The following is a 27,718-nucleotide window of genomic DNA, read 5'->3' as shown; positions in this document are numbered from 1 at the left end:
GGGCATACATTATAGTTACAAGATATGCCCTTAGACCAGGAACCTTGAAAGTGACATCTGTGGACACCTCAAACTACTTATATGCAAACTTCCCTGGAGAGAGTATTCACAGCTTTTGTCATTTTTAACACTTGTAATCATAAAATATTAAGAAAGATAGAAACCTACAAACTTAGATGGATAATAAAATATCAGTCCCTTCAGGCTGAAGGAACTCCAGCGATCTGTATGACTGACTAGCAGCTTTGGAATTTTTTGTGATAGGTTCTTGTTTCAAAACCATGCTTTATTTAACTTTGATTTTCAAATACCAGGTTTTAGCTACATTTTTTTTAAATTAAGGTTTTAAAAATCAATGCATCCCTATATATGACCAACTAAAAAAGATTTACATAGTGTTCATAGTTTGATAAAACTCTGAACCATTCTGTGATCTGTAGCCCTAAAGCCATACTTTTAAAGACTAGAAAATAGAAAACAATGTTAGTAGGAAAACTTGTGCCTGTGGCATATGTGTATACACAGAAGCTACTTGCTATGATTTAACTGATTTATTTGTTTACCTGTATCCTCGTTTTTCTTCCTGTTTCTTTCTCCCCATCCAAATGTACATTGCAGTAGCTCATTCTGTTTTATTTTGTGACAGGTTCTAACTTTTAGCCCATACCTGGTCTAGATCTCCTGATCTCCTTGCTGTGGCTGAGACCCTCATGAGTGATGGGATTATGAAGGTTTTGCAGTTTTAGGGAGTGTAGTCTCACACCTACTACAAAAATCAACTCCAGATTTACTGTATTCAGCCTCAGTAGCTGGCAACAGTTCTCAGTATAACTATGTAGTTGTGTTACTCTGAAAATAGGGAGACTTAATCAAAAGGTTTTACTAGTTTGCTCTTAAGATGATTTTAGTGGAATATTACCTAGATTCCTTGGTTTGTTTCTTTTGAGTGCTCTTGTTTTGGAAGTAGTAAACTTAAAGGAAAATAGAAATTATACTGAGTGTTGCTTAAGGAACTGAATGACCCTGAAATGGACGTGATACTCTGACGTCCCCTGGGAACCACATACACAGGCTTCAAACAAGGACTTGGGTGTGATGGGTGATGGTTGTCCTTTAGAGTTAAGCTGCAGCTTGAAAACTTTGTTCCATTTGTTTTCTCTCTTTATCTTTTTCACCTCTCCTATACCAGCAGTGTTCTAAGGATCTTAGTGCTTACTATAGCCAATGCCAAGGGTGCCCTCCTTACTCTTCTCCCCATGGCTAGTAACCAGAGTGAATTAAATAGCCATTATCACGCCACCTTTTGTTTTTTCTTCATAGCACATGCTATTTAATTTTCTCCTCATTTTTCTACCTTCATATCCTTACTGTCAGTTGTAATCTCAAATGAGTATAAAAAGAAACTTTTCATACATACGTCCTTAGATTCTGAATTCTATAACCTCACTTGATACATGACACTCATTACATAGTAGTTAATTACTCCAGCCAGAAATATTAAATTATGCTGAAGAGTATCATAAAGGGGGTTTTCAACTTCTGTATTTTAGGCTTCAAGTTACCAGAATTTTAACTTGTATTTTTAGTTGTGTTTTTTATTTATCATGTTTTGTTAGTTTTTAATTTTAAAAAAGTACTAAGCGTTAATCTCAATGTAGAATTAAAATTTTACTTTTAACAGGCTGACTCTGGCAGAATATCATGAACAAGAGGAAATTTTTAAACTTAGACTAGGACATCTCAAAAAGGTATGTTTGGCCCATGCTGGGTTTCTAGTTTGTTATCAAGAATGTGAAGAACTGCATTCATTTCTTTGGCTTGGTTCTTAATTTATTCAGTACTAATTGTTTAAATGTTTTTAATTAAAATGCATACCCAGGAAAATTTTGTAAGCTATAAACAGTTGATCCAATTGGAAGAGATACAATTGAGAAAAATAGTTGCTGTGAGTTAAGTTTTTGCTATTGTATCACTATACTTGTTTATACTTGCAACTGTAATCAGTCCTTTGTTTTTATAGGTCTATAAAATGCAACTCATTTCCAAATACAAGTAGAGATTTTTTTCCTTCTTCAAAATGAAGTTTTGAACAGACCAAAAATTTTCTTCTATTCAGCCTTTCATTCTACTTCCTGCTTATCAATTATTTGATTTGATAATAAGATGACATATAGATACAACTGAACTAAATGAAGACAGTGCCTATGGAGGCACCTCTCAAGAGTAGGGTGGGCTAGGACCCGGAGGACCATGTTCTAGATGCAGTTGCTACTGAACTACATAGCAAGCCCTGCTGGAGATGTTGCCCATAGACCATTTGGCCATAGAGCACACAGAAAACTCTAGTAAATGTCACTGTGCCACATGCCACTTGTCTTAGGGTTTTACTACTTTGAAGAGACACTGTGACCAAGGCAACTCGTATAGGGACAACATTTAATCAGGGGTGGCTTACAGGTTCAGAGGTTCAGTCCATTATCATCAAGGTGGGAGCATGGCAATGTTCAGGAAGGCATGGTGCAGGAGAGTTCACAGATCATCTGAAGGCGACTAGAAGACTCGTTCCCACATGGTTAGCAGGAGGGTCTCATTGCCCACACACATAGTGACACACTGTCTCCAATAAGGCCACACCCCCTAATAGTGCCAGTTCCTAGGCTAAGCATATTCAAACTATCACACCACTGCTTAGAAAGCATCAGGCTAACTTGCCTGAACAGTAAATTCCAAAATGATTTATTTTGGCTCTCCTTTGTTTCCCTAACAGTCCATTCTGTTCTGGTGTGATTGTTCAGTTTTCCCAAACTTTGAGATATTTAGACAATTGCAGTCCATTCTCCACAGCAGACAGATCTATAGATAGAATTGTAGCAATAATACAACCATTAATGAACTGTGAGGTAAGAGAGGATCTTTAGTACAGATGAGTCACAGGATTTGTGTGTCCCACCTAAGACATTTTGACAAAAAGGAGATAGGTTTGATGCCCCATATAAAAATTCACCAAGAGCAAGTAAAGGCGCTTGCTGCTACCTGGAACTCAGGACCTACACAGTGGAAGAAACAAAATTATTCTGGCCTCTTGTCCTTTAATGCCCACACTTGTGCTGTGGCATGTGTGGTGTATACACATTTGAACACACAAATATAAAATAAAAATCCTCAAGCATTTTAATGCTTTAGTTTGAACACAGAAAACTTTAGCATGTGGGTTCAGGGAGACCTTGATAATAAAGGAATGCTGCTGTCGTGCTTGCTTGTACTGTGGGTGAGGAAGTCTTAGTTACAGTGCTGTTGAGGCTGGGTATTCGTTACACTACTGTCGAGGGAATTCTTGGTTGCTGTGCTACTAAAGGTGTACTAAGGGCTTTGTCTGAAGGTCACCATTTGCACATGTGATAGCTAGCACATTTAAATTACTCCTGCTAATGACATTCTTATATCTACCTTATTTTGTTAGATAAAACTAAAATTTTATAGTAGTCAAAGTCAGCATTACTATGTTGTTGTTTTTTTAAATATACTTTGAAAACATTCAGGGTTTGCTTTTTGATAGCTGATAATACAGTTTAATATTTTCTTGGTATTTTGAGAATACTTGGTCTCTATGAACAATGCTTTATTTTCTCAAGTAAAGTCTTCATGTCTCATTACTACCGTAATCATTTTTCCAGTTTATATATCAAATTTTGAGTCTTAGGTTTCTAACATTTACTGGACCAATTCCCAATATAACTCTCCCTTTTTTCCCCCCTCCTCTGTTGTGGGAGACAGTGTCAGCTCTCTTCTCAGGGAGGGTTTTGGGTGAGAAGAATGAATGTGTTTATAAAGGAAGTTGCTAGAAGTGCATAGAGATAATAAAAGTGAGCGAGTAATGTCACCTTAGAGAGCAACTAAATAGGAGCTGCCTGCTTACAGCTGGGTATTTATGTTTTAGTTGTTCAATTAGAAAGTCATAAGCAGTAACTTAATTTGTATTAAAAATAGGTTCCTAAAGTCCTAAAGCACAGCTAGAAAGTAGGTCATTCTGTTTTGTTAAAGGGGGGCGGGGAGAAAGCATAAAAAGGACAGTCTTGGTTCAAAAGAAAATGTTGTCTTATCAGTTCCTAAGCTCCAGGGTTTGGTAGCTGACAGAACATACCCCAGCTGGGAGTGCGTAGTTTCTGGGTCTGTTCTGATCTGTGAATACTTGGTGCTTGTGGGACTTGCTGAGGAAGTAGCCGGTCATATAAGGGTGTAGATTGGAGCCACACATGTTAGAGTAGCAAAGATCTCTCTCTGCTCCCCTCTCCCTCTTTCCTTCTCTTCTTCCTCTCTTTCCCTGAAGTAACTGTTAACACAAAGTAAGATTATTTGTTAGGCTCATAAGCCTTAAATTACAAGCATATTCCTTGTTAAGGAACCCAATACCATGAGGATTTAGAATAGAAGATTCATCTTCTACTTAAAGTTGATGATTTGTGATTAGTTCATGGTCTATCCACATGCATTTCATAGTCAATGAAAACTTAAGAGGTGAACAGTAGAGACACTTATTTACTATTAAACGAGTCGTAATGTTCAGTTTATATCTGTGCTACTCTGTAGTCTTAGAAAACAAAGGTTTGAAGTGTGATAGAGTGAAGAAGGAATCTTCAGGACGTGGCTTAAAATAAATAAATTTGCCTCCAAAAACTTGATTGTAAATTTTACTTAAGTGCTTAGTATCATGCTCCTCTTATAGGATCAGGAAGATCACTCTGTGGTATCTCTTAGTATATCAAGAACTCTTTCAGCCAGGCTTGGCACCCTTTTTGTATCCCTAGAACATAGGCAACTAAATTCACAGCATCACCAAACACCCTTTCTACACAGTAAGACCGGTGTCTCCAAAACAAAACAAAACCCTGAAACTCCCTCCCCAAGGCCAAAAAAAGATTCCAAAGTACAGAATGCACGCCTGTGTATATGAGGCCTGGGTTGCAGCCCTAGCACTATGCACAAAAGGTCTCTGATATTTATAAAGAAAAGAACTGCCTTGTCAGGAGTTGATGCACGCACTGCTCACACATTTGTAAGTGGCATATTTCTTTATCCGGTCTGATGCAGGCTCCTTCACTCTATCGCACTTCAAACCTTTGTTTTCTAAGACTACAGAGTAGCACAGATATAAACTGAACATTATGACTCTAATAGTAAATAAGCGTCTCTACTGTTCACCTCTTCAGGTTTCATTGACTGTGAAATGCATGTGGATAGACTATGAACTAATCACATCACAGATCAATTGAAAGTGGCAGATGAGCCTTCTGTTCTGACACTAGAGTAGACCTGAGAGTTTGCCTCTCCCTTCATTCTGGGGATGTGTTGTTTGACTCCATCACAGAGAACAGCTTAGTTGCTTTTACACACATTTCTTCTCTTTCACATATTTCCTTCCTTTGAAATTATGTTGATGCTAGAATACTGTTTCTTTGTTATTAACTGATATATGGGGGTTCTTTTTTCACTCATTTTACTTTTAAAAGCCATTAGAGGAACCCCCCTTAAAGTACAGTCACTTTCAAATAAGATTGTTTTTAATTAATTTGCCTGTTTTTTTGTATTTGAGTGTTCCGCCTGTATTTTTTACCCTACATTAGAAGAGGATGTGACTCTAGGACCTGGAATTACAGACATTTGTGAGCAGCCATATGTGGGAGCTAAGATTGAGCCCAGGTCCTCTGCAAGAGATGCCAGTGCTCCGTGCTCGTAACCTGAGTTGCCTCTCCAATCCAACTTGACTTTTTTATTTTAACACCCCCTCTCATGTGTGTGTGGGGTGTGGGTGTGGGTGTGTGGGGTGTGTGTGGTTATGCTTGTGCCATGGCACATGTGAGTTGGTTTTCTCCATCTGCTGGGTAGGTTCTGAAAGCAAACTGAGGCAGACTGGTGCTTAACCTGATGAGCATCTCTCCAGTTTTCAAGTAACTTTTCAAAAAATGTTTTAAGAATTACATAGAACAGAACTGTATATAAGACTCCATTATTCCTGAAATGATTTCAAGGGGAAATATACTCATTTTTGCTACCAGTAATTATGCAACTCCCTGTAACTAGTGCTTACTAAAACTTTGTTGCAAAGAATAATTTTAGTTTTCAAAAAGGCAAAATAGAGGCTGTGGAGATAGTTCAGTTGGTAAAATGCTTTATACATAAGCACAGAGACCTGAGCTTGGATCCCTAGCACCTAAGTAAAATGTGAACTCAGTGGCATATCTGCAACCCCAGTGCTAGGAGGTAAAGACAGGTGGGTCCTGGGAGTTCCAGGCAGCCAGCATAGATAAATTGGTGAATTCTGTCTCAAAAACTTAGGTAGGGATCTAGAAAGATGGCCCAGAAGGTAAAATTGTTCACTATGCAAGCCTGATGACCTGAATTCAATCCTCTAAGCCCACAAAAAAGGTAGAAGAGATCTGACTCCACATAAATGTCCCCTCCACTCCTTCACTTAGCTTCTCTCTCTCTCTCTCTCTCTCTCTCTCTCTCTCTCTCTCTCTCTCTCTCTCTCTTTAGTAAACAAAGGTAGGAAGCAAAAGAAGGGGATACAGGTGTCACTCTGACTTACATAAGCATGCACAGACATTTATCTGCAACCTGCACATGTACATACACACATGGCCAAGTAACAGCGCACCGTTTAACATACTCTGCCCCTCTGCCCCGTCTGAAATGTAGGGATTTAGGAGTATCATCAAACCATAAACTTGTTGATCCTTTTTTGATAAATTCTTTGGTAAATTCTATTAATGAATAAACTTTTTTTCCCTCTGATATAACAAAGCTCTTGTAGGCTATTTGTAGAATGAGATAGTTTTTCTGGAACTGAAGACAGCTGTGTTTTCAGTGAAATAACAGGCAATGAAAGAGTTCCCTAAACTGTCTCTCTAGTCCTCGTATGTAAAGCGTGTGTTTAGTAGTTCTGCTGCCGTAGACTGATGAGGAAACAGAAATGGAAGTTTTCGGGAACAGTTACTGTGTCTTGTCACATTCAGTTTATAATGTGAACAGTGTGTAAACAGTTGTTCTTTGTTCTCTTGTTTCTGTTGTTGGGTGTTTTGAGGTTGGCCCTGGCTGGCTTGAAACTCATGGAGATTTGCCTGTCTCTGCCTCCCAAGTGTTGGGACTACAGATGTACAGTATCATGTACCTGCTGTTCTCTTGTTTTCAAATTTACATTTTAAATATGTGATTATTTTAGGAGAATGCTAGAAAGCTTGATGTATCAGATACTAAATAGGAAAGTAGGCATGGAGAGAGAGTGTGTGCGTGTGTGTGTGTGTGTGTGTGTGTGTGTGTGTAGACAGAGATTTATAAGATCTGGTTTAAGTGCCAGAAGTTTTATTGGGGAAACACAACCAGTTTGAAATTGAAACAGGGATAGGCAAGAACCAGCAGACACAAAGTTATCAGCCTGAAGCAATCAGCTGAGCAATTGACAGTCATCTCAGTCTCTACTGAAACAGAATCACATCCAGCATGCCACCTGACACCATTTCTTTCTCTCTTTCTCCTCTGCTCCTTGCGATGTGGCATTCATCTCTCCTTGTGCCTCGTTCTGAAGAGATAACAGTGTAGCAACAACTCTGCCACTGACCTCCTGTTCTCTGACCGATATTGGCACCTGCAAAGAGAAACAAGCAGAGACAGGCAGCAGCAGCTTCAGTACTAACCTCCATGGTGACCTCTTTACAGGCTGAGAACAAGCTCACAGCGCTTTTCTCACTCCTCACAGTGGAGCATGCAGCCAGTTGAAACGGACAAGACTGGATTGCCTACAAGCCTTTGAACAGTGGAGAATGCAGGGCATTGGTTTTAGGTGAATTGACTTCACATATTCCTGACCAACATTGGTACCGCATTCAGCCTTTTAGAATACTTAATATCATCCAACTTTTCAAATCCTTAGTCTAATCACAAAATAACTTCCATATGTGACATTTCTTGTCATTTAGTTTTGAATGAAAATATTGAGCAGTATAAATGGCTTACTCTTTAGATCTATTTATTTACTTCTGTGTTTGTGGCCATAACCAAAAGAAATCTTAAATTCTCTCACATAAGGCCATTGTGTTTCTGTACACGGTGAGGTCAGGAGTAGGAGGAGTTCTCGGGAAAACTGGTGGAAGTGCACTGTACTTGAAAAGTCACACTTAAGCCCAGGAAGAGTGTCAGGAGTGTTTGACTTCCTGCTGTGTATGGGCAAGAAAGGTGCTGAGAAGTGTGTTGGAATTCTTGAGTTGGCATGTCTTACTGTCGCTTCCTAGTCACAGATGAGTAGACTGAAGGATGGCTGCTGAGGGAGCATGGGACCAGCTACTGACGGAAGCTCTCTGTTGTTCATAGGCACCTCCCCTCCCTACCCCTGCCTTCCCCTCCCTACCCCTCCCTACCCCACCCCAGACTCTTGGACAGTCTGACTTCTAATCCCAGCTCTAACTTGGCAATAGATGATAGCCACCAAAATGAAAATTCGGAGGTAAAGTTTTCTTTCTTTAGTGTTCAATAGTAATGTAATTATTTAAGCAGTAGGGTTTAAACATTTTTGTAGGGTTGGGGATGTTTGCCTGGTGTGCATGAATCTAGTGTTCTAACTCCGGTGCATCTAGGGGTGATAGTGGATATTATGCAAGGAAGGTCAGGAGTTCAAGGTCATCCTCAGCTACACAGTCACAAAGCCAAGATTGATCTAGAAATTACTGTTTTAGAAGGACACCAGCTTCTTGACCACTGGCCATTTCTATTCAGAACTGTGAATCTGTGCTATTTAAATGTACGCACATAATGAGTATGTTAAAGCTAATCCTTTCCGTTGTCAGATGGAAAGTTTAATCTTTTTATACTATGTGATCCATGAATATCCTCGAAAGTGTTCAAAGGAAGTAGAAACCTAGAGGAAAGGCTTGTGCTGGACATGCACTACTGTGATGGGCCTCCTAGACACTGTTGGCACCCTGAGTAATGTTTAAGGGACTCTGTCCCTGTAATACAGCAGCTTAGCGGAATAATACTAAATATTATACTTTGAATTTGCCAGTCATTGGAATTCTTACATTTATTTGCAGCTGTTTAGGCAGGGTGCTTTGTTTACACAAAACGGAGAAACTTGTAGAGGAACAAACCTGTCTTGTTTAGCATTCATGCCCAGTCAAAAGTTTCAGTGTATATATGTCTATGCATTTGAAGGGAGAATGAAACACCCACCATATACCCTCACACACTTCTCTCTCAGGAGGAAATGAACACACAGTGAGGGAAGAGGAAGACATCAGTAACCACTAGCAACGAGGTTGGAGGGGTGGTGTCTAAGTTACTTAAACTCACGTAGGAAAGAAAGTGTGTGTTCCTCTCACTCATGGCGGATGTCTGGATTGGAAATGAGAATAGAAAGATAATGTATATAGGTAGAAAAGAAAGTAGACATGATTTCCAGAGCTTTGTGTCGCCTGCCTCCCTTTCCCATCTACACAGTCACACTCAAGTATGACAGTTGAAATAATTCAGACCTGTTCTGTATTGGTAATAACTGTTGGCTCGTATCTATATAATAAGGATAAAGTTGAAATAAATTGGTAGCTCTCTCTCTCTCCCTCCCTCCCTCCCTCCCTGCCCGTGTGTGTGTGTGTGTGTGTGTGTGTGTGTGTGTGTGAGAGAGAGAGAGAGAGAGAGAGAGAGAGAGAGAGAGAGAGAGAGAGAGAAGAAGGGGGAGTAAGTGGATGGACAGACAGACAGTGTTAAGAGGGCAAGAAACTGGAGTAGACACAATTTTATAAATCAAGAATCAGGGGATATTATGTTGTTAAAAGAGACTAACTATGAATAATGCATAAATTATTCAAGTGAAGTTATGTGGGACTTTATTGTTTATGAATTTAAAAATATTGGAAAGTAGTCTTTTAAGGGTCACTTAATCAAGTAGTATTAAGATCTGTTGTTTATATGACTTGATTTTTGTTATTATATATCAGAATAGAAAAATGTGTTTTCAGGTATGGTACATATTGTTAAATTGCCTATTGTTGCATTTTTGGACCCATTTATTTTGTGTTTGATCACCTAGCCCACCACCAATATAATCTGTTCTCACTAATGTTCCTTCTACTCTGTAACTGCCTACGGAGACCAATTCATTTCTAGAAATATCCTTGTTTCTTTAAGACTCTCTATGCTTTACATAACTAAGTAGCTAGGGGTTGAAACCAGAATTAGAACTATTATTTTTTTCAATAGGATCATACTATGTAGCTTTTGCTGACCTGGAACTTTCTCTGTAGTCCAGGCTGTCCTAGAACTCAGAAATCTGCCTGTTTCTGCCTCTGGCATGCTGGAACTAAAGTGTGCACCACTGTGCCCAGTGAGATGTAGTACTTAGTTAGACTCTACAAATTCGACCTGTTTTTTCTGTGAATTTGAAGATATGGTTCTGTTGTGATTAGTTGTGAACTCAGACCATTCTCGCTTTAAAAGATTAATGTTATTCTCAAGCAACAAGAATATAGCCTATAGAAGAGACCTTTGGAAATTATCTGATGCAAGGTGACTTAGTTGTTTAGACTCATACAGCTATATTGCAACTGGGCCACACCCATTCTTACGAGATGTTATTGGACAGTATTGCCTCTAGCATTTGCTTAGAGAGTGCTTCTCAACCTGTGGGTTACAGACTCAATCAGATACTCTGCATATCACATATTTACATTTCGATTTATAGCAGTAGATTACAAAAATTACAGTTTTGAAGTATCAATGAAGTAACTTTATGGTTGGGGTCACTACAACAGGAGGAATTGTATTTTAGGGTCACACCATTAGGAAGGTTGAGAACCACTGGCTCAAAAGAATGTGTATGCCTGAGCTGCCATAGTGAAGTATCAGACTGTTGCTTGAGCAACAAAAAATTTATTTACTTAGTTTCAGAGTCTAGATCAGGTTTTAGCAGAGATTGGTTTTAGTGGAGACTCTCTTGGTGGCTTACACATGGTCTGGGGATGTGTATTTAGTCAGGCAGGAATCTTACCTGATTAACACACTTACCTTGTCATGAAGCCTCACCTTTATAACTTTCAACAAACCCTAACTATGTCCCAAAGACCCAGAATTAAGGCCTTTGTGTATGAATTTAAGGGAAAACCTAAATATTTACTCGTTAACAATATACTTTTTTCTCTGTGAAATTTGGGAAAAATTAATTAAAGTTGCAGAATTATATCCCCCTAGAATATGTTTCAAGGTTTAACAAATACTAGGTTGCCAGATGGGAGATGCAAACATAGTTCACACTTCCTGTAGAACTTAAGATGCTTGTTACCTCTACTGTATACATCCGAAGGCTATAAAAGGTATTACCATTCAGCAGTTTGGTTGAATCTCATAATTCTATAGTTAAGACTAAATTGCTGGGGCTGGAGAGATGACTCGGTGGTAAAGAGCACTGACAGCTCTTTCAGAAAATCTGGGTTCAGTTTCTAGCACCCACATAATGGCTCACAACCATCTGCTACTCAAGTAGCAGATTCCTTTTCTAGCCCTCTCAGGTACCAGGCATGCATGTGGTGCACAGATAAACATGGAGACAACATCCATATACATAAAATGAAATCTAAAAATAAGTAAAAAGACTAAGTTTCTGGAAATACACTGTTGAAATTGTGTTCCCATGTGGTAGTTTCAAGTAAAATTTCAACAGGTGTTCATTCCAGCTGCTATTCTGATAGGCTTGGTGCATTTTACCAGACCCTTTGAACTTTTACTAGCTTACCAGTTGTGTGAAGAGAACAGTCAATCTCTTCTGGATTCTGGAGCTAAAATGTAAGCTTTATTATACTTTTTACCTTAAGGGCTAGTTTTTTCTACCTTATTAAGACAATCAGGCTAGCTGTACTCAAATTGTATGGTTCCAAAGCTTTTAAATTCATTTCCTGATTGTACAGTGAGTCTTTGATGTTGAATGATATTGCTCTTAGCACTTGGTGTTCGTGGGTTTGAGGTCAATCTGAAATACGTAATAAGAGCCTATTACATACATGCTCAAAATAGCCGACTGAAGCTATAGCATATTATGAGATACCATTTAAGAGGCTAGGAGTGTAGCTCAGTATTAAAATGCTTGCCTGTCACATAAGAGGCCCTGGGTTTCCTCCAGTACAAATAAAAAATAATGACAGAAAAATCTTTGCAGAACTCTAGATAGCTCTTTATTTAAATTTATCTTGATAGTTTAAATTTATCATCTAATAATCTTCATCATCTATCTCTGTAAAAAGTAGTAGTTCAATTACATTGAAGAATAACAAATTTTCCAGGTGTAGTCAGGTTTCTGTCCTGTTAAATCCAGCATTTCAGAGGTCCATCCAAGAAAGGATGCTAATTCAGACTATGGAGCCTAGTGTGTATGGCTTCACACACATACACACACACACACACACACACACTCTCTCTCTCTCTCTCTGTCTCTCTCTCTCACACACGCACACACACACACGATGATAAAGATGTAACTTTCAGAATCACATGGAGTTTAAACATATTTAGATTCTTTTTTTTTTTTTTTTTAATGTATGGCATTTGGTGATGGCAGGGGATTGGGTGAGCTGGTATAAGTCAGAAGACATGTGACAGCAGCCCCCAGGATGACAAGGTCATGAGGATAAAGACCCTGGATTTAGTTTTTTGATCTTTGAAGATTTACTTTTGCTCACAAGAATTTAAGGGTGCCCTCTATCTCTGATTATATAAGTCAGTCAGTCAGTCTGTCTGTCTGTCTCCCCTCTCCTCCTTTTCTCTGACTATGCTCAAATTGGTAGCCTTCATTGCCATGGTCTCCCATGTGCTAGAATTATAGGTACATACCATCACTTCCTATTCAGATACTATTAATGCCAAGTAAAGGAGCTAATGGGATAGAGGCTGTAATATTAATATACAACTATAATATTAAGAAATAACATCTAGTCTATACTTCTACAGTAGATTAATAATATAGTACATACATAATAGTCCACCATAATTTGGGTTTATTTACTCAACAAATACTTTTATTCAAAATATTTTAAAAATTGGACATTTCTAGAAAATGCCACCAGATCTGGTATGAATATCCATCTGTAAATAGTTCTTAAATTAACACTGATAAAGGCATATGTATGTGAGGAGGGAGAGAATATGTTTGCTTAATATACTTTGGTATCTTTGATTTTTTTTAAATGCATATATGACATATACTGAATACTTTTGAAGTACATCTTTATCTCCTCCACTAACTGAGCATCTGCCATTGCTGTTCATAAGTTTGCTCAAATGTGTCTTTAAGGTTATAGGGGTTTATCCAAAGAGTGTATTTGTATTCCAGATTTTATTAGGACTACTCCCTTTCTCCCCTTTACTGATTATAAAAACAAAACAAAACAAAACAAAACCTTCATTTATTTTGTGCTAGTAATTTGGTCCTCTTAAGTTAAGATTGGGGAACCATTTTGTGTGATGGGTCAGCTTTCTCTTGCCCTGAAGTCAGTCACTCAGTGTAGAGCGTATCAAATAGGTTCCTCAGAGGACAGGAAAATGTGAGCACTCATGTATAGTTCTTAGGTAGAGGATGGGTGCCACAGTGGGCCTTTGCTCATGTCTGCCTCTGATGTGTGAGAGAGCACTCCGGTCTTCTAACGCAGTGGCACTTTGTAATATACTATTGTTCTTGTCACTGTGAAAATGGATGCATGGGTAAAATATCCTTTTATATTGTAAATAAACAGAGCTTGTTATAGTTTCCTCTCTTCATCTTCAGGAAGAGGCTGAAATCCAGGCGGAACTAGAGCGTTTGGAAAGGGTCAGGAATCTTCACATCCGAGAGCTGAAGAGAATAAACAATGAGGATAATTCACAGTAAGTTGTGCAGTTGCACGTGACGGAAAGCCCAAGGGAGAACAGAGATGTTTTCCTCCTCAGCCTTCTCTGTGCACAAGGAAAACTTCATAATGTTTACTGGCTTGGATGCCTGTGTGATCTGCTCCCCCCACCCTTGTACCTCCCTGTCCCATCTCTTATTCCCCCACCTGAAATACTCCCTTCTGGATATGGGAAGTGGCTTTCTCTTTATTTCACACCAAGTGCTCACCAGACAGATGAACTGTCTTAAGAACCAGCTCTGCTTCCCCTCATTGAAAGGGGAACCTTTCAGTATCCTTTTCGTTAATTTTCCATGGTGATTCATGCTATCTGGAGTTAGTTTATTTGTCTCCTCCCCCTGACCTATAAGCTTTTTGAGCAAAATCATTATTTTAATCTTGTATCAAAATACATACCAGTAAAATTGTACTAATGTGGTGTGCTTACACCTGGTATTTTAAAGCCATTGCTGTCATAAGAGTGTAAATTTTGGAAACTTTTTCCATAGAGCCCTTCCATGTATTACTGTCAAACTTGTACAGTCTACCTAGTCTGGCCTTTCTATGTAGCTGCAGAAAGAGATATACCTAGTAGCAGGTTTTGTTTCATAGGATTGGTGAAAACTAAAATAATGAACTTATGTAAATACTTAATGTATCGCTGGTATGATACACATCAATTAGTCACGAGAGCGTGTATGACTGACTTAATGTATCACAGGTTCAGTAAACATTAACTAATGGTATTACTTGAGAGTGATTTTATGTTTTTTTAAATTTTTACTTTCAAATTGATGAATAGAAGTCAAAGATACTAAGATATAACCATGAACAAAGACCAGTTGATAATGTTTTTTCAAATATATATATATCAGTACTATAAAATCTTGATCACTTGTAACTCATTATAAAATATTTTTGTAATAGAAGTGGTTTATGAGGAATGAGGGTTTCCTATCAAGCATAATCGATGGTTTTTGGAATACTGTTAGAGGCTAGCTCTTATAGTTTGTAAGTGCTAAAGTGTAACACAGGTGACATGTAAAAGACTGGGAGGATAGAAGTAGCTACTGTCTGGTGTTTTAAATTAACAGCCGAGGAACTGAAACAGACATAGCTAGAGTAGTTAGGAGTGGGCATTAATGTACTCAGAACTCCTTGTATTCTTTTAATGTGCCTTAATAGTTTTTTTTTTCCTCCTGTCCTTTTAAGGTTCAAAGATCATCCAACATTAAATGAAAGATATTTATTACTCCATCTGCTTGGAAGAGGTGGCTTTAGTGAGGTGTATAAGGTAGTGTTTTCTGTTCTTTATGCTTATGTGGGGGGAGGTGGTTAAATACCTGGCTTTTGTTTCCTGGTTTTAGATGGACTTTTATCCTCAGTCTCATTACACAGAAAAGCTTAGTGTGGGTTTTGTTTTTGTATCTCTAGGGTCTAAGCTCTGTTACTGTGCCTGCGCAGTCATAATCTGTTCTCTCAGCCATTCAACTGTGCATAAGACTGAGGCTCCAGGAGAGTGCTGACACTTGCACTAAGTCTCGCTGCTCTCAACTGCTTAGTCCTTCTGCTGTGTTGATCATTAAGTCGCTTTACTCTTTGTTCTAGTTTGCCTCTCACTGTGATAGACACCTAGACAAAACAAGCTGGGGAGGGAACAGTCACTTCACCCTAAGAGTTTGTGGTCCTACACTGAGGGGAAAGCATTGCAGGAGCTCAAGGGAGGTGCTGGGAGCAGGAGCTGTGAAGCAGCACTGCTTACTGGCTTGGTTCTCTGGTTCCTGTGGGTTTTTCACAGTCCAGGACCACATGCTCAGTGCCACTGATTGCTGGCCAGTAAGTCGGTCTTCAACACAGAGTCCCTCAGATAACTTAGGGCTATGTTGAATTGACAGCTAGGCTAAGGTTTTGTTTTGTTCTTTGCTTAAGCTAATAAGGCTCTGGAGATCTTTTAACAACTCTATAAGTTACTAAGTGCTTTTTAAAGGACATCTTTGCATATAGGTCACCATGAAACTTAAACTATTTTCTTTAAAAGCATTTGGTTTTTAAAACATTTATGGGGGGTGGGGGATGTCACAGTAAGGGCATGTACTGCTTTCTCAAAGGACCCGAGTTCAGTTTCAAACACCTTTGTTGGAAGGCTAACATCTGCCTGTAATGCATCTGGCCTCTGGAGGCATCTGCATTTGTGTACATATAAATACAATTTTAATATTTATATATTCTTAGTTCAGGTCATAGGGTGGTCGCCTAAAATAAAATACAAAGTTTAAAACACTTATAAATTATGTGAAACTTAAATACCGAGCAAATTCTTGTTCTTCATGAAGTGGGCTGGTAATTGGAGCAGTTTTTGTGATAGGATTTTTTAAGCCTTATCTCTTAGAGATAAATACTGAAGAATTACCAAGATTTATTTTTTAAACATTATAGGGGGGATAATTCAGGTGTCTGGACGTAGTGTTTAATGGTAGAGCACTTGCTTAAGCTGCACAACACTCTGGGTTTAGAGTCACATATTGGCTCACCCTAAAGGGTGACAACAAGGAAGAAGGAATAGATTAATTTTTTTAACTGGATGGTAAGTGCGTGAACATGCATTATGTTATTACTTCTCGAGTATAGATTAATTAATTTTATAATAAAAGGGGTTTTAGTAATTGGAAAATTATTAAGAGCCTATTAATTGAGGCTGGAGAGAGAGCCTAGTAGTTAAAGAGTAGTGGTTGTTCTTTCAGAGAAAGATGTTGAATTCCCAACACCTAGGTGGGCAGCTCACAGCCATCTGTAGCTTCTGTTTCAGAGGACCCAATACCATCTTCTGTCTTCTGCAGACACGACATGCCCAAGTGCACAGATAACAGAGGCGAACCACCCATACAGATAAAATAAACATAACTTTAAAATTAAAAGAACCTTATTAATTTTCAAAAAAGTAAAAAGCAGGGGATTGTAAGAAAAGATAAAAATACTTTGTTTTCTCTGACACAGAAAACCATCATAGTTGTTTGTGTTGCTGGTTGCTCCCTACAAAATTGCACACGGACGGGAGTTGGTCCATATTTAAAAGAATGCTAGTTTCATTGTTTATTCTGATTCAAAATTTTAGCATTTAATGAAATTGAATGTGAAAAGTTATGTTGACTTTTACTTTAATTTTCATTGCCATGACATTTTTGTCTTATTTCTTTAAGTAGAAAGGATCACTGGTTATTTCAAAAATGATACTCAAAATTCATTAAAGTCTGTGTAGGTGTTTGATTGGTGTACAGTGTGATTGTTTTCTGCCTTGAATTTTGTAGGCTTTTGACTTGTATGAGCAAAGATATGCTGCTGTGAAGATCCACCAGCTTAATAAAAGCTGGAGAGATGAGAAAAAAGAAAACTACCATAAACACGCTTGCAGAGAGTATCGAATACACAAAGAGCTGGACCACCCCAGAATAGTTAAACTCTATGATTACTTCTCCTTGGACACAGATACGTAAGTAAACAAAATGTGCACATGTAAAGCTTATTCTTATTATTCTTAAGAATACTGGTTTTGTTTCTGATCCTTCGATGATGGTGTAGGCTATGGTCTCATCTCTCTGTTAGCATTCTTAGTTACTGGAGAATGATTTTTCCTTTCCCAGTGTACCTTTTCTATTGACTACTCCCTTCCCGGTGTAGGTTTTGTACAGTGCTAGAGTACTGTGAAGGCAATGACTTGGACTTCTACCTGAAACAACACAAGTTGATGTCTGAGAAAGAAGCACGGTCCATTGTGATGCAGATTGTGAATGCCTTACGATATCTTAATGAAATCAAACCTCCTATTATACATTATGACCTTAAGCCAGGTATTTCTTTTTTTGGTTCTTTTTTTTCTGGAGCTGGGGACCGAACCCAGGGCCTTGCGCTTCCTAGGCAAGCGCTCTACCACTGAGCTAAATCCCCAACCCCTTAAGCCAGGTATTTCAGGAAGTGTATCTTACAGGGTTGGTATGGGGTGGGGTAGTGGGAGGTGGGGGTTATGTTTGCATTTCTGCTTGTATTTTATAACAGGGTTTCATTGTGTAGCCTAGGCAGAGGAACTCAGGGAGAGCCACCTTCCTCTGCCTCCTGAATGTTGGAACTAAAGGCATCTATCACCATAATCAGTCCCCAAATACACATTTATTTACCAAACATTTCTCTTAGTTGTAAAAATCATCCTTTCATTCATAAATATGGTGTGTGTGTGAATGCGCACATGCACATTACTAAAAATGTTGTACTTTGTTTTTTAGGAAATATCCTTCTAGTAGATGGAACGGCGTGTGGAGAAATCAAAATCACTGATTTTGGTCTGTCTAAGATTATGGACGATGACAGTTATGGTGTTGATGGGATGGATCTGACTTCCCAGGGGGCAGGCACTTACTGGTAAATGTATTATTAGTAAACATAGGGAGACTGCTTAGAGTAGTCCCCAGTGGTTTAAGAATGTTCAGTGTCGGGGCTGGGGATTTAGCTCAGTGGTAGAGCGCTTACCTAGGAAGCGCAAGGCCCTGGGTTCGGTCCCCAGCTCCAGGGGGGGAAAAAAAAAGAAAAAAAAAAAAAAAGAATGTTCAGTTTCATTTTCAAATATTCTTTGAGATTGCTGTATTGAAGGCTGATACTAAGACTTGGAAGTGAGAGGGAGAGTCTCGTGGCTAGTATTCTCTTCTTACATTCTTAGCTACAAAGATCGAAAATTGCAAAAAGGGTGTCTTGGCATCTGCGTATGACTTTAATATGTAGCAGCCAGGAACTTCTAGTGTGAATCAGAGATCGTGAGTTTTCTTAGGGTGTTGAGTGATGTTTATGATCTGAATACGTACTTTTGCTGATGTAATGTCCTGACTGTTTCAAATAAGAACACCCATGAACCTCAGGCCTTCTCTGTAAAGATTTGTGATGTGTGTATGTATGTATATGTGTATGTGTGTGTATATATGAATGGTATCGAGTTTGTTAATTGTAGATAATTCAGCATATTCATAGTCGTTAGACCTGACTCAAATTTCTTTATGTAGCTATAAATCTAGATAGAACTGATTCTTACATGTAAAAGTCATCCTGAACATACCTAGGTGTCTCAGGGTTACTGTTGGTGTGACGAAACACTACAGCCAACAAACAGGAGGAAAGGGTTTAGTGGACCGACACTTCCACAGCACTGTTCCACATGGAAAGAAGTCAGGGCAGGATCCCAAACTCTGTGTGACTCAAGAGCTTTTGTCAAGTCATGGAACTCACCAGGACCCTGCTCATTTACAAAGCCCATGACGGTGTGAATTTGCAAACTTACTCAAGTTTGCTAGAGTAGAGAACATAGACTAACATTTTCAAAACTAACCTAGTTCTCAAAATAAGTGAGATTAGCAAGAAGGGAGATTTGGCAGGGAAGAGAGCTGCACACAACTTCTTTGAACAGGATTGCAAGTCCACCGAGTGTTGAGGGCCCGGGGCAGCCCACACGGAGTGTGCTTGAGCCCGTGTCTCCTGACGTGTGCTGACCACTCTCCTGACGTGTGCTGACTTTGCTGGAGAGGAGTTAGTCATATTTGTGGATTATTTGTAAGCCACATGAAAGTCGTGTCCTCAACCTGTGGTGCTGCCTAAATAGTGACTGCATTCACAGTGCAGAGCACAGTCTGTCAGCCTTGTAACCTCCGGAAAGTTAGTATATTTTTACCTTTGTATGTCAAATAGGAATTTATGAATAGCAGTTTTGGATTTTAAAAGTTAATGTTTGAATGCTTGGTATATTTCACACACTGACTGGTAGTGTTTGCAGCTGCACAGTAAACCAAAGCTCCTTGCACTTCTTGAAGTATAGTGCAAGGAGTGCTGCTGCTTCTGTAGGTGCACCACACCTCCTTCCCCTGGCATGGGGAAGGAAGCCATGTTCTGCGTGGCAGGCAAAGAGAAAGCTCATGCCCAGAAGAGGGTGAGTGACCTGACTAACCAGTTTAGGGTAAGAGCGGGGATAAAGGTGATTGTAGATTTGGCATTTATATTGCGAATTAGGATAGGTTATATTACAGGGAGAGATATGAGATCCTGTCTCACTGGAATAAGTAAGGGCTTTGGGTAACTTAAAGGAGAGACTCAGTGGTCTGGTGTGTATTTTAAGAGAACTATCTGCGGGGCTGGAGAGATGGCTCAGCGGTTAAGAGCACCCGACTGCTCTTCCAGAGGTCCTGAGTTCAATTCCCAGCAACCACATGGTGGCTCACAGCCATCTGTAAAGAGATCTGATGCCCTCTTCTGGTGTGTCTGAAGACAGCTACAGTGTACTTATATATAATAAATGAATAAATCTTTTTAAAAAAAAAAAAGAGAACTATCTGCAATTTAGACAGTGGGCGAGGTGGGTGGGAGAGTCTTTCTTCCATTATTAGAAGCTTAGATTATACTATCACAATCTCCAATGATCATGTTTTCTTTAGGATAAATATATTTTTTACAAAGTCGAATTTTGGTTTAAATGAATTAAAACTTTGATTCATGGAAAACAGTTTATGTGTGAGTAAATAAAATAAGCACTCTAGGGGGCTGGAGAGATGGCTCAGGGGTTAAGAGCACTGACTGCTCTTCCAGAGGTCCTGAGTTCAAACCCCAGCAACCACATGGTGGCTCACGACCATCTGTAATGGAATCTGATGCCCTCTTCTGGTGTGTCTGAAGACAGCGACAGTGTACTTATATATAATAAATTAATCTTTAAAAAAAACAAAGCATTTTAAGGTTAGAAGGTTTTAAACTAAGCATCGTGTCCTTTCTTTTCCCTCCTATTACTCACAGGTATTTACCTCCCGAGTGCTTTGTAGTTGGAAAAGAGCCACCGAAGATCTCCAACAAGGTTGACGTGTGGTCAGTTGGGGTCATCTTCTTCCAGTGCCTCTATGGTAGAAAAGTAAGTTGTAAAACCAACTTCAATTGTATAGAGATAAGTTAATCTGTTTGTTATTTTAAAAAATGTGTAATTTTTTATTAACTTAGAATCAGTTTAGATCCTTCCAAGGAAAGGCACGTTTCTTGATTATTTCCTTGGGTCAGCGTTATTCAGCAGTTGATGTGGCGCTCTCTCCTTACCCTCTCTTTCCCAAACATTGTCTGTTAGCAGCTGTAGAGTGCAGCACTTTGCAGTGTCTGTCACTCCTTACTTCTCTCAGCTCCTCCCCTCCCCTGCAGACATCTGGCCTCGGCAACATTTCCTCCCAAACTCCCCAGAGAATTGCCATCAAACTTACTTTTTCCCAAACCTCTGCTGATATTAGAGTCAGAAATGCAAGCTGTCATGATAGAGTCTAGTTTGCCTGTTGCCCAGTGTCCGTCACTGTGAGAAGAGAGGTAGAGAGCCCTGTCTAGATGTACAGCATATAAGAGGCTATCTTTGTTTGCTTTCTGTTGCTAACAATATCATCATGACCTAAAGCAACTTGGCCAGGTCAGAATTTCCAGATTGGTACAAATTACAGTCCACCATCAAAGGAGGCCAGGGCAGGAACTTAGAGCAGGAAGCAGAGCGAGAGACCACAGAGGACTGCTTCTGACTGATCTGTTTAGATTTTCCCAGCTTGCTATGGTTTGTCTAAGGACCACCTAGCCAGGAGTGGCCCTCTCACTCAGTAGTCAGGCAGTGAAGTGCTCCCGCAGAGCTGCCCACAGGCCAGGACGATAGTGGCAGGGCCTCTCAGCTCAAGCTCTCAGCTCACTCACCCGTATGCTGAGTTGGTAAGAACTGACTCCAAACCCAGGCGTCCCGGGTCTCGACCCTTTCCTCTTTTCCTCACTTGAGTGACAGCCACAGTGCTCTCCGGCACACACGGTTCATCTTCTGCAGGCTGACTGGGTTTTCCTGCTCTTGGCTATAATCTTCGTTTCTGTGAGACCACATCCAACTTTGAAGTAGCTGAGGACAAGATGTTAAAGTACAAATCATTTTTGTGGTAGGCTCCGGTGATTCTTTGTTTTAAATATTTTATTTCATATTTTGTTCTTTTTTTTTTTAAGCCCTTTGGTCACAATCAATCTCAACAAGACATTCTACAGGAAAACACAATACTAAAAGCCACAGAAGTCCAGTTCCCTGTAAAACCAGTTGTAAGCAGTGAAGCCAAGGTATTAATCTCATAATGTTCTATGATGTGTCTGGGCTGTGGTTCCAGTGTGGTCAGTGCTTCAGTAACCACACTGGCAGGCATGGCTGCCACAGCAGGCTGCTGCTGTGCTCTGGGAACAGGCGACCTCGGCCGTGGGTGGGTGGCTGGGCTGGTTTTCATCTCTAAGCACTCAGTATGCTTCCCTAGTCTATGTGCACAGCAACTTGCTTTTCTTTGAAAATTAGGAGAAACCACAACATTTGGACCCTCTATTACTTTTAGATCTTGTTCAGTCTGCCTGTTGTAATGATGAGATACTTGAGTACATAAAAAGAGGGTCTGGAGAGATGGCTCAGTGGTTAAGGGCACTGGCTGCTGTATCAGAATCAATTCTCAGCATCCACACACTTTACCACCTCCTGTAACTCCAGTCCCTTGGATCTGACACCCTCATCTCCACCAGGACACACATACTTCACTGACATTCATGCAAATAAAATAAAACAGTAATAAAATAAAAAGTAAAAGTAAGTATAAGGAAGAGTAGGTGTAATGATAGCTACTATTTCTATAGTGCTTTTATATACACTGTATGTTATTATTTTTGTACAGCAAGAAAACAACCACAGCACACAAAAACACTTTGCTTAGTCTTGTGCCAAACACAGCAGTCTCTGCTGGCATCACACCTTGTTCTCTGTGCTGTGGTGCATTGGGTCAGAGGTTAACACAGTGAGTCCATTCCAGAAACCTATTCCTAATATGCATGTGTAAATGTGCTTGGTAAAATAATGAGAACTAGAGCTTCTGTAGAGTAAGCCTTTCCTAACCTTAACTGCCGGAGCTTCCAGGGCCCATCCCGTCAGTGTACACACCCGCAGAGATTATTTTCTTATACCTGTTAGGAATCCTATGATAAATAACATCAAATCCATCCGTAAGACAAAACCACAGAATTGCTATATTTTCTTATGTAAGTACTCTAGGCCATAAGAAAAATTGACCTTTAATCCAATATTTAAGAAGCTGAGGCAGAGGCAGATAGATCTCTATGAATTTGAGACCAGCGTGATCTACATTGCAAGTTCCAGTCCGGCCTACATAGTGAGGTTCTGTCTCAGATAGTTAGGGTAACAATAACAACTACAGTAATAATAACTACAGTGACTGAAAGGGGTTTGCAGTCAGAGCTGCCTTTATGATCAAAGAATGCTGGCTTTGTGAGCTCTCATTTATTAGAAATTACCCGTAAATCTTTATTGGATTGGTTTTGTATTGTGTTTTTTAGTTTGGTTTTTTGTTTTTGTTTCTTTTATTTTTGTTTCTAGTTTTATTTCTTTTTTTTTTTTATTTTGGTTTTATTTGATTTTTTTCAAGGCAAGGTTTCTCTTTGAAGAACAGACTGGCTTCAAACTGTCTACTTCTGTCCCCTGAGTGCTGGGAGTAAGGGTGTGTGTCACCATGAATGATTTTGTTTTGTTTTTTAAGACAGGGACTCACTCTAGTCCAAGGTAGCCTTGAATATTTAACATAGGCTGTCTCCCTCACAGTAACCCTCCTGCTTCAGGCTCCAAAGGGCTAGTAATTCAGATGTGAGGCATAGTTCTTGATGGTTATAATAATTTAGCAATAAATTAACAATGTACATATATTATATAATTTATATATTTCTTTAACATAAAGGTTTTTGGTTTAGGGTCAGGGTTGTTTTTGGGGGTTTTGTTGTTTGTTGGTTTTGAAACAAGATCTTACTATGTAGTCCTGGCTGGCCTAGAACTCACTTTGTAGACTTGCTTTAAAAGAGAAAAAGAACCAAAACCAAAATCTAAAGAAACAGAGTTGACCTAGGAAACAAAAACCCTAATGGCACTTCTGTGCCAACATGATCTTCATCTAAAGACAGTCATGCTGAATACCAGGAAGAAAGTAAGGCTAAAATGGCTTCTTACAATTTAGCCAAACAAAATTGATAACAATGTGATTATTATTCTTCCAGAGGGCTTGGGTCCAACTCCCAGCACCCATGTGGCAGCTCACAACTGTCACTCCAGTTCCAGTGGATCCAACACCCTTACGCAGACAGACTTGCAGACAAAATACCAATGCACATGAAATAAAAATAAATTGAAAATAAAGAATTTTTTAAGTAGAAATAAAACTTTGCAGCCAAGGAAAGCAGTGAGGCTATGTGTCAAGGGTGCTGCTGGAGGGTTTAACTGGAGTCAGAATGTCAGTTACCCCAGAAGTTCTGAAGATGTGCACTTCTATAAAAGTTGGTCTGCTTATAGTCTTAACTGTGCCCTTGCTTCTGGAGTTGGTGGGTTGGTATTTAGAAGGTAGAAGATCATTCGTGTTGCTGTCTCTCTTTCGAAGGCCTTCATAAGACGCTGTTTGGCTTACCGAAAAGAAGATCGATTTGATGTGCACCAGCTGGCAAATGACCCATACCTTCTGCCACACATGAGAAGATCAAATTCTTCAGGCAACCTACATATGTCTGGGCTGACAGCAACTCCCACGCCTCCTTCTTCAAGCATAATTACTTACTGACTCCTCCAAGATGGGCATGATCTCTTCTCTTTGATTGGCTTCCAGATGCATACTTGAATTTGAGTGCATTTGAGTGTTTGTGATTTTTTTTTTTAACATGGGACATGGTTAAGAAGTGTTTGTGAACTAAAGCTCTCCATGGAGTCCTTTGTGTGAGAGTGGATCATGGACAGTGACTAAGTACACACTCCTCACTGCCCTGGAGCAGCACAAAACAGGAACACCATGTTACAGTAGAACAAGGGGACTCTGTAAATAACGTTTATAATGCTTAAATATATTTGATTGTTACCAGAGAGTTCTAATAAGAAGGGTAGTTTTTCATTATTTAAGAACACATGGAAAAATGATGGGACATTTGTGACACGGGAGCTACAGTGCCTGGTACAGCGTCAGCACTCGGCAGCTGATCTACAGAAACCAAAGCAAGAGCCGAGTGGCAGCCGCTGTGTTTGCAGCAGAACGTGAGAGCTGGGGTCTTTGGACAGTTGTGGACTTTGTCATTTGCCGATTCTGGCTTTTACCAAGTTGTACCTCGAAATCACATGTCAGTGGTCCACCACCCTACCCCCAACCCCTCTTAACTGGTTTTGTTAAAGGCGAGCTGTCATTTCTGGATACTTTATACTTTTAACACAAAGAGCTGCCTATTTCAAATCAGTTGAAGTTACTAAATCATAGTATTTCCAGGGCTTTCAGTGTTTTAGAATTAACAGGCATTTTTCTTTTGTTTCTAGGCCTCGTTCATTAAAACAGGAGACAGTGTGTAACCAAAAGCAGGCCAGTCGTGTGCAAGATAATGATGAATCCCCTTCTGGCTCTATTGTAAACTACTGTACAGATGTCGATTACAATTACTGAGTTTCAGCAGCTTATTCTTGTACAAATGTTTAAAAATACTGCTTTTCTAATTGGATATTGTATTTTTTTTAAGTCTTCTTGAAGGCGCTTTAATTGCTGCTAAATGATACTGCTTTTTTGCTATAAAAATTTGAATGACCTTGAAGGCACAAGTTGACTGTACATCATAGAGAGATATTAAAAGCAGGCATTCATTAACAATCAAGGCATGTAAATGATCTACATCGGGCATATTGAGTTCTTCAAATCAGTTTTTAGGTTCTAGAGCTGTGGAACAATAGAAACTAGATTTATAAATTGTTCATGGTTATTCTACATTTCTAGAAAGTTCTTAGCATCGAGATGGGATGATAGTCCCATAGAATGTTTCTTGTGGTTTGTACAGATTTGTTAAAATGTGAACATTTTCTAACTGCCTTGTGTGGTAGAAACCAATATTTTTGGGGGATGCTATATTTCATTCTTGTAAGGATTTTTTTTTATTGTCACACTCATAATGCTGAGACTTACATGTAAGTTGTCCATGGTGCAGAAAACAGACTATCCCTGCCAGATGCCCCATACCATGTACAGTTAAACTGTGGCTCTTAGCTGGTGTTGCAAGCCATTTTGTTTGTTTGTTTTCATTGTACATAGACACACTGTCTGTTTAAGAAGCTGCTGGAATTATAGAGAATGTAGCCAAACAGTAATAAACAACGACAGCAAAATGTAAAGATGTGGAAGATTACGTTCAAAGAGCCCGAAGGTTTAGGTTACTAACTGAGCTTCATAAAGGCAGATGAAGATGTCCTTAAGACAAGCATGAAGTGTTTCAGGCTTAAAAGCAGTGTTTGGAAAAAAATATAAATAAGAGTATCAGAAACAACTTACCCATGTTTTCCACAGTTTTTCCAAATGTAGATTTAAATAGCCTACTAGTGCTTGGGCTCAGTGAACCAGTATCAGCTTCGTGTAGAACTGGTGCTTGTTGCTGAATAATTTCCATGTTTCCACCCATCTGTTTTGAGTATTAGTTGTTTTCTTGTCTTGTGGAGTCTGCACTGACTGCAGGTAAAGTGCACAGTTCTCATCCTTGAAAGCAGCTGTACCGATGGGTTGTAGTCCATTGGGAGGGGAGAGTGCTGCACTGAGCTCGTGGAAGTTCAGTCCCCAGCACACTGCTCCCCCAAAACCAGTAAGTACAGGCACTTCGGTAAACACTTGGATGTTGAAAGGATGCAGAAGCTGCCGTGGTGATGGGGCGGGGGGCGGGAGACATGCGGTTGGCTTTCCTTGTGGCCACCCACTTTCCCTACTTGAGTTTAAATGTGAACAAACTCACCAGGTCCTTCTCTAGTTTGACTGTAAATTTCCATGTTTTTAAAGAAGTTTTTCCTCTGAGTACATGAAATTTCAGTGTTTTGAATATTTAGACTAATTCTAAAACTGCTTTGGCCGCTAGTTCCTAAGTTGAATTTTTGGATGTTGACTCATTCTATAGTGGTTTTGAGTGTGTATAGCCTGTCCATTTGTATCTGAATTGGCTTTCCCAGCCAAAATACATCTCCAGTTATCTTACTTCCTTTTCCCCATTAATTAATTTATCTAGAGCCTGGTTATGTTGTCCAAGCTGGCCTCAAAGTTGATAGCAATCCTCCTGCCTCAGCCTCCAGAATGCTGGGATTGTATGTGTGGTCTACTCCACTCCCTCTAGTGGTTTGAATAAGTTTGGTCCCCATTGATTAATGTGTTTGAGTGGTTGGCACATAGGAAGTGGCACTATTAAGAGGTAGGTATGACCTTGTTGAAGGAAACGTGTCACTATGGAGGTGGGCTTTGAGGTCATATGTGTGCTTAAGCTCCACCCAGTCTGGACCAGTCTATTTGGATGCTTTCGGATCACGACGAAGAACTCTCAGCTATTTCTCCAACACCATGTCTGCCTGCATGCCACCATGATAATAATACTGGACTGAAACTGTAAGCCAGCCCCAGCTGAGGGTTTTTCTTTGTAAGAGTCACCTTGTTCACAGTGTCTCCTAAGATGTGGGTCTCCCTGCCCTCACGGATCATAGGCCGACTTGGTCCACAGGGGCAAAGATAGCAGAGATGTTGAAAGGGTTGGAGTTTGGAAGCCCTGGGAGTATGTACAGTGGATGACCACACGACTACTGCTTGTCAGTAGGCAGATTATCTTTACTTAGGGTGACTGGAGGCTTATAAAGTTTTCAGGGACTGAAGGTAGGGACATCTAAGATGAGCAAAGATCATTGGCTGGGGGCTTTAAGGAACCTGGAATGCCTCGTTAGC

At 39.6% G+C, this 27,718-nt stretch overlaps 1 protein-coding gene across 8 annotated transcripts in view; it reads left to right on the top strand.

Annotated features, from left to right (window-relative positions):
* Positions 1-26,819, top strand: part of Tlk1 (tousled-like kinase 1) — a 106,944-nt gene extending 80,125 nt beyond the window's left edge. For 5 of the 8 annotated variants that reach the window (XM_039104855.2, XM_008761897.4, XM_008761899.4 and 2 more), the window contains 9 exons: positions 1,682-1,748; positions 13,799-13,896; positions 15,111-15,192; positions 17,204-17,385; positions 17,574-17,743; positions 18,173-18,308; positions 20,715-20,826; positions 21,927-22,034; positions 24,389-26,142. In XM_039104855.2, coding sequence (XP_038960783.1) covers positions 1,682-1,748; positions 13,799-13,896; positions 15,111-15,192; positions 17,204-17,385; positions 17,574-17,743; positions 18,173-18,308; positions 20,715-20,826; positions 21,927-22,034; positions 24,389-24,565 — 1,132 coding nt within the window. In that variant the 3' untranslated portion in view covers positions 24,566-26,142. Of the gene's footprint in view, positions 1-1,681; positions 1,749-7,582; positions 7,838-13,798; positions 13,897-15,110; positions 15,193-17,203; positions 17,386-17,573; positions 17,744-18,172; positions 18,309-20,714; positions 20,827-21,926; positions 22,035-24,388 lie in introns of those variants that run through there. The other 3 variants (NM_001395018.1, NM_001395019.1, XR_005501858.2) reach the window with 2 other exon arrangements.
* Positions 26,820-27,718: the final 899 nt, after the last annotated feature.

The sequence above is a fragment of the Rattus norvegicus genome, chromosome 3 (assembly GCF_036323735.1).
Source record: "Rattus norvegicus strain BN/NHsdMcwi chromosome 3, GRCr8, whole genome shotgun sequence".
In the NCBI taxonomy this organism is placed as follows: Eukaryota; Metazoa; Chordata; class Mammalia; order Rodentia; family Muridae; genus Rattus; species Rattus norvegicus.
Note: the sequence above shows the minus strand (reverse complement) of the source record. Positions and strands in the feature narration are given on the sequence as shown.